This window comes from Galeopterus variegatus, unplaced genomic scaffold (assembly GCF_000696425.1).
Source record: "Galeopterus variegatus unplaced genomic scaffold, G_variegatus-3.0.2 Scaffold1390, whole genome shotgun sequence".
Taxonomy (NCBI): Eukaryota; Metazoa; Chordata; class Mammalia; order Dermoptera; family Cynocephalidae; genus Galeopterus; species Galeopterus variegatus.
This window is the reverse complement of record NW_007727501.1, coordinates 14,453-20,959: the sequence shown is the minus strand read 5'-3', so window position 1 is coordinate 20,959 and position 6,507 is coordinate 14,453. Positions and strand designations below refer to the sequence as shown.

General features: G+C 57.1%; 1 protein-coding gene across 1 annotated transcript in view; it reads left to right on the top strand.

Moving 5' to 3' along the window:
• The window catches only part of PIK3R2 (phosphoinositide-3-kinase, regulatory subunit 2 (beta)), a 9,563-nt gene extending 4,417 nt beyond the window's left edge, over nucleotides 1-5,146 (top strand). The window contains exons 5-16 of the mRNA XM_008576710.1: nucleotides 1-126; nucleotides 549-634; nucleotides 786-894; nucleotides 989-1,087; nucleotides 1,262-1,442; nucleotides 1,553-1,678; nucleotides 3,126-3,268; nucleotides 3,535-3,711; nucleotides 4,153-4,224; nucleotides 4,392-4,562; nucleotides 4,660-4,881; nucleotides 5,044-5,146. The exon at nucleotides 1-126 is cut by the window's left edge and continues 39 nt beyond it. Of these exons, the coding sequence (XP_008574932.1) occupies nucleotides 1-126; nucleotides 549-634; nucleotides 786-894; nucleotides 989-1,087; nucleotides 1,262-1,442; nucleotides 1,553-1,678; nucleotides 3,126-3,268; nucleotides 3,535-3,711; nucleotides 4,153-4,224; nucleotides 4,392-4,562; nucleotides 4,660-4,881; nucleotides 5,044-5,146 (1,615 nt within the window). The remainder of the gene's footprint in view (nucleotides 127-548; nucleotides 635-785; nucleotides 895-988; nucleotides 1,088-1,261; nucleotides 1,443-1,552; nucleotides 1,679-3,125; nucleotides 3,269-3,534; nucleotides 3,712-4,152; nucleotides 4,225-4,391; nucleotides 4,563-4,659; nucleotides 4,882-5,043) is intronic.
• The last annotated feature ends 1,361 nt before the right edge of the window (nucleotides 5,147-6,507 follow it).

The following is a 6,507-nucleotide window of genomic DNA, read 5'->3' as shown; positions in this document are numbered from 1 at the left end:
GGCCCGCCGCGCCCCTGCCCCGGGCCCCGCGGCCCGTGTCCTGGGCGCCACCTTCGGGCCGCTGCTGCTGCGTGCGTCGCCGCCGCTCTTGCCACTGCCACCACCTCCAGGGGGCGTGCCCGACGGGTGAGGGGCGGGGCCTCGGCCCGAGAGGGGGCGGGGTTTGACTAGAGGGGCGGGGTCGAGGTGGGGAAGAAGTCCGACCACCGTGATGGAAGCGGCGGGGAAGAGCGGGGGTGGGCACCTGGTCTGCGGGGTCCTGGGACAGAGAGGGTGAGGGGACCTAGCCCAGAGGGGAAGCGTGTGGGTGGGGGCTGCACCTTCACTTCTGGCTCGCCAAAGGTGCCACTCTCGTTTGCTCGTTGTATGAGCGTGTACGGAGCAGTTATGTGTACCTACCTCGTACACCTCCACAGGGGCTGCACGGCTGCTACGTTATCCACCCTTATTCCCTGCATGTACCTGCATATATGCACACGCGCAATCGTGTGCACCCGCGTGCACAGACAAGCCCTGCCCAGCCTTCACTGCAGTCCTCTTCCCCCCAGCAGGGAGTCCAACCCCGACTTCCCAGCACTGTTGGTGGAGAAGCTGCTTCAGGAGCATTTGGAAGAGCAGGAGGTTGCACCCCCAGGTGACACCCCTCCTTGTGTTATCATTATTTCTTATTTTGGGGAACCGTGAATGCTGATTCCAGGGCCCTACCAATACCAGCAGTTTGCAGTGGGAAGCAGTTACAGTATACAGTCAGTGCTCAATGTGCATTTGTTTTCCTGTCCCCCCAGCGCTGCCGCCTAAACCCTCCAAGGCAAAGCCGGTTCCCCCAGGCCTGGCCAATGGGGGGAGCCCACCCTCCCTGCAGGATGCCGAGTGGTACTGGGGGGACATTTCCAGGTAGGGTTGCTGGGGCGGGGCCAGGGACCAAGGAGGTCCCACGTGGTGGTCAGTGTCTCCAGGTGAGTGGCTTTAATCCTGGGTGTCCCCACAGGGAGGAAGTGAACGAGAAACTCCGGGACACGCCTGATGGTACCTTCCTGGTCCGAGATGCATCCAGCAAGATCCAGGGGGAATACACACTGACCCTCAGGTGAGGTCCTGTCCCTTCAGGGATGCCTGGGTGTCACAGGTCATGGAGACCCAGAGCTCAAAGGACTGAGGGTGCATAGGGGTGGGATGTGTGTGGTGTCAGGGCCAAGGAACTAGGGGTTAGGCTTGGGGTCCCACTGGGCACCAACACCTCCTCCCCCTGCCCCATTCCCAGGAAAGGCGGGAACAACAAGCTGATCAAGGTCTTCCACCGCGATGGGCACTATGGCTTCTCAGAGCCGCTCACATTCTGCTCTGTCGTGGACCTCATTACGCACTACCGCCATGAGTCGCTGGCCCAGTACAATGCCAAACTGGACACGCGACTCCTCTACCCTGTGTCCAAGTACCAGCAGGTCCGTGTCAGGGTGGGAGGCGGGGAGGGCAGGACTGGGCCCAGGCCTCAGTTTCACAGGTGGGCCCAAAGAGGCCATATTACTTCCCTGAGTCCACCGGATATCCCCAGGACCAGATTGTCAAGGAGGACAGTGTGGAGGCAGTGGGTGCCCAACTCAAGGTCTACCACCAGCAGTACCAGGACAAGAGCCGCGAGTATGACCAGCTCTACGAGGAATACACACGGACCTCCCAGGTACTCCGGGCCCTGCCCACAGGGGAAACCGAGGCATAGATGGGCAGTGGTGAGGCTGGGGGCAAGATAGCCAACCCTGAGGCCATGAGGACAGACATCCTGTTCCAGGTCACAGAGCAGGCACCTAGCCCCAGGGGCTGTTCTGAAGACATAGAAATAAGTGTACGTGGGTTTTTGTTTGTTTGTTTGTTTGTTTTTTAGGATGACTGGTAAGGGGATCTTAACCCTTTACTTTTTTTTTTTTTTTTTTTTTAAAGATGACCGCTAAGGGGGTCTCAACCCTTGACTTGGTGCTGTCAGCACCACGCTCTCCCAAGTGAACTAACCGGCCATCCCTATATAGGGATCCGTACCTGTGGCTTGGGTGTTATCAGCACCACACTCTCCCAAGAGAGCCACGGGCCAACCCTTAGTGTACATGGTTTTAAGAAACACAAAAGGAAGGGACTAACCAGCCTCACATTGGTGGCTGAGCCAGGACCTGGAGGTGTCGCAGATGAGGCTATCTCTCTGTGCCTCAGTTTCCCTATCTTTAAAGTGAAGCCATGGATCTTGGTCACTTCATCCTTCAACCAGGATGTTATTCAAAATGATAGTAATAACCTGGTGCAGAGTTCACTGGGATAGCGGGTCAGGAGGTCATAGGAAGGAGCAGCATTTTTTAAAACGGGGAGGTTTTGTCACTCAAGGACTGTGTTAAGAGCATCTTTTGCAATTTGAGAGGGAACAAATACAGATTAAATGTTCTATCTCCAGCTGGGAGTTGCTCAGTCCCTCCATGGTCCCCAAGGGTTTTCTTTCTGTCCTGTTTTCACTGCTGGGTCATCTGGGTTCTTTTGTTTTATTTTTTTTTAAAGATGACCGGTAAGGGCATCTTAATTCTTGACTTGGTGTCATCAGCACCATACTCACCCAGTGAGCTAACCAACCATCCCTATATGGGATCCGAACCTGTGGCCTTGGTGTTATCTGCACCACGCTCTCCCGAGTGAGCCACAGGTCGGCCCCATCTGGGGTTCTAAGTAGACAAGACACTTGTTTGGGATCAGTAAGAACATGTGATCTCAGAAGTGACTTAGGCCCTCTGAGCCTCAGTTTCCTCATTAGTAGTTCTGACTTTGTGGGGACTTTGGGAAGGCTCTGTGAAAGACTGCATGGGAAGTACTCAGTGTAGCAGCTACCTCAAGAAGAAGTTTCAGCAGAGTTAACAGGTCCAGATGTTTGTAGGTACCCAAAGGAGGATGTAAAGGAGGAGGGGGCTTGAGGAGCAGGGTTTTGAAGGCTGAATAGGAGTTCATCGTGTACAGTAGGAGCTAGAGGAATGACGCTTCTGGTGGAGGGAACAGCTGGAGCAAAGTCTCCATATCACAACAGAGATCTGCCTTCACCCCTCAGGAGGGACTTTTGGGGAGTCCCAGGAGGTACCAAGATGTGTCCCCTTCTCCAGGAGCTGCAGATGAAGCGTACAGCAATTGAGGCCTTCAATGAGACCATCAAGATCTTTGAGGAGCAGGGCCAGACACAAGAGAAGTGCAGCAAGGAATATCTGGAGCGCTTCCGACGTGAGGGCAACGAGAAGGAGATGCAGAGGTGAGCCTGGCTCCTCTGCCCTGCCCCAGCCCACTCTGGTCTGGCACTGTGCAAGCAGGGTAAGGAAAGGGAGGGGGACAGTGAGGATTCTACCTGGTGTTGGGGGAGGGGGTCAATTGAAAAGGGCTTTGAAGGGTGAATAGGAGTTCACCAGAAAGAGAAGTCAGGGAAACAGCATGTGCACAGGCTTAGAGGCTGGAAGCACATAGTCAGGTGCAAAGAGGACCTTGGAGCCATCTGAGGCCTCTGAGCCACCCTTCCCACAGGATCCTGCTGAATTCAGAGCGGCTCAAGTCTCGAATTGCCGAGATCCACGAGAGCCGCACAAAGCTGGAGCAGCAGCTGCGGGCACAGGCCTCAGACAACCGGGAGATCGACAAGCGCATGAACAGCCTCAAGCCAGACCTCATGCAGCTGCGCAAGATCCGAGACCAGTACCTCGTGTGAGTGGCTACTCTGCGCTTGTCTGCGGGTCCCCCATTATTAGTTCTGGGGCCCTTGGACATCTCTGTGGGCGTCATTCTCTCCTTCTCCACCAAGTGGCCCCACCTAGCCAGAGACCCCTCAATCTTTTATGTCCGTCTCTCTCTGTTCCTGAACACCTACCCTCTCAATCAGGCCTGGAACCCCATCCCCTCGGTAGGCATCTGTGATGCGTATGAAATGGGAGGGCTGTTCCCATGGGGCTGGGCTGGGAGACACCGAGCTGCCCTCAGCCAAATCAAGGCTGCCCCCTTGTGACAACCAGGGACATCGCACCCAGAATCTGCTCTCCTAGGTCCCCCGGGCCTCCCTGCAGGCTGGACAGGCCCACTGTCTTGTCTGCTCACCCTCCGTTTCCCCACCAGCGGACCCTATAAGCCCACTTTCTCCTTCCCTCTCAGGTGGCTCACCCAGAAAGGCGCCCGGCAGAAGAAAATCAACGAGTGGCTGGGGATCAAAAATGAGACCGAGGAGTGAGTGAAGGCCTGGAGCAGGGCAGGGAGGGCTTCCCAGAGGAGGGGACATTTTGGGGTGGGTTTTGAAGAATGGGTAGGAGTTCTCCAGGGAGGAAGTGTTGTCCCTGCTGGGGACGGTGGGGGCTCGGATGCTGGCTGCTGAGCCACCCCGGGCTCCTCCACAGCCAATACTCGCTGATGGAAGACGAGGATGACCTGCCCCATCACGAGGAGCGCACGTGGTATGTGGGCAAGATCAACCGCACACAGGCGGAGGAAATGCTGAGTGGCAAGCGGGACGGCACCTTCCTCATCCGCGAGAGCAGCCAGCGCGGCTGCTACGCCTGCTCTGTGGTGTGAGTGCGGGGCGGGCCCTGGGTGCGGACGGAGGGGACTGACGCCCTCCCGCATCTCCCACCTGACCCGCCTTCTCGCTTCTCTCTTCCCATGCAGGGTGGACGGCGACACCAAACACTGCGTCATCTACCGCACGGCCACTGGCTTCGGTTTTGCAGAGCCCTACAACTTGTACGGGTCGCTGAAAGGGACTGGAGGCCGTGGCGGGAGCCGCAGGATGGACCGGCCACGTCCAGGGGTCTCCTTTCTTGCTCTGGCTCTTTTGCATTTTCTCAGCCCCTCTCTCGCTCTGAGTCTCTCCCTGCTTCTGTCTCTTACCTCTGTCTCTGTATCTGCTTTTCTCTCCCCATCTCACTCTTTCTTGGTCTCTGTCTCTATGTCTCTGTATTGGGGGTCCTGCCTCCCCCCAACCCCCCCACCTCATTTCCCCCCGTCCCGTTGGATCTGGCTGCCCCCGACCCTCTGCCCTCCCTTCTGCAGGCACCTGGGGTCCAGGAAGCCCCTCCTGGCTGCACCTGCCATGTTTACAGAGGCCCCTGGGCTGCGTGGCCCCAGCCTGGGTGCCCCAATTTTTAAGCCATAGACCTGGAGTCAGGGCAGGAAGGAGCTTCGCTCGGCTGCTTCTAAGAACCTCGGCCGTGACATCTGGGGCTGGGCGGGACCCGTCCCATTGACCCCAACTTCCCGTTCAAACCCTGAAGTGAAACCCGCTCCTGGATTATCCCCATTATGGGGCCGCTGCAAGAAGTCACTCCCCCCAAAAAATAATTAAAAACAAACTGGCTAGCTGGCCCCAGCGCCCCAGGAACTCAATCTATGCTCGTGCCTGTGCAGCGGCTGCCATGTGACACTGCCCACTGCAGCTGTGTGTGACAGGGATTCACAGCTTCTCCTTGATCATGTTGGATTTTGATTTTATTTTTCCTTGACTGTAAAACCCTCCTTTCTCTCCTCCTTTGGGACGAGAGCCCCAGTTTTCTACACTGCCCTTGGTCCCCACACCGTCTTCCCGGCTAGGCTGGGAGGCGGGTTTTGTACGGTACGTTGTTATTGATATGGATATAAAACATTGATCATGGTGGATGACTCTGCTGTCGGGGCCCTTCTGTCATATAGAGTCACAGCGGACTGGGCCTGTGGGTTTAACTCTAAGCCACCTCTTAGGGCCAACAGCCCCTTCTCCCCAGTTCAGCTGCTCAAGTCCAAAGAAGTTGAGGGACATGGTCACATGGGAAAAAGATTCAAACTCAGCTCCTGCCCCATGTCCCAGGCTGCTCAGGAGACCCTAGACCCCAGCATGGCTCTTCCAAGGCTTCCAGGCTGCATCCCCCCACAACCAGGCTTGAGTTCTGACTTAGCCACAAGCTGTGCCCTTAGGACAGTCACCTCCCCTCTCTCATCTGCAGCGTCCTCATTGCCAAGTGGCCTCAATAGTCGCAACCGTTCCCATGCCACCCAACAGGGCCTCCCATGTCCTTGATGCCCTCAAAGTGCCAATGTTTGAGGCGCTCCCCAACCCCCTGTCTCTGTAGGTGCCCCTGGCCCAACACTCAGGCCATCAGGTCCCTGGGGTCCCTACAGCGTCTTTGGCCTGGATTCCTCTTTACCACTTCCCCAGGACACCGAGAATCAACACCCCTCCCTACCCCCATGTCCCTGTCCCCCACCCCCAGGGCTGGGAGCCATTCGGTCCTGTTCTGCAACGCCTGGGCAGCCTCAGGCAAGTAAATGAACAGACCTCTGACCCAGACTACCGCTGGGCTCTTGGGCCAGGAGCTGCCTCCCCTAGCCTCGGAGTCCCCCGAGCCTTCCCAGGCAGTCCCTACCATGTGATCAGTTGGAAACACCCCATAAATAACTCCAGCCCAGACGCTGCCTCCTACTGCATGGACGGTCCCGGGGTGAAGATCACATCTGCCTCCCACAGCCCCAGCCAGGCCAAGC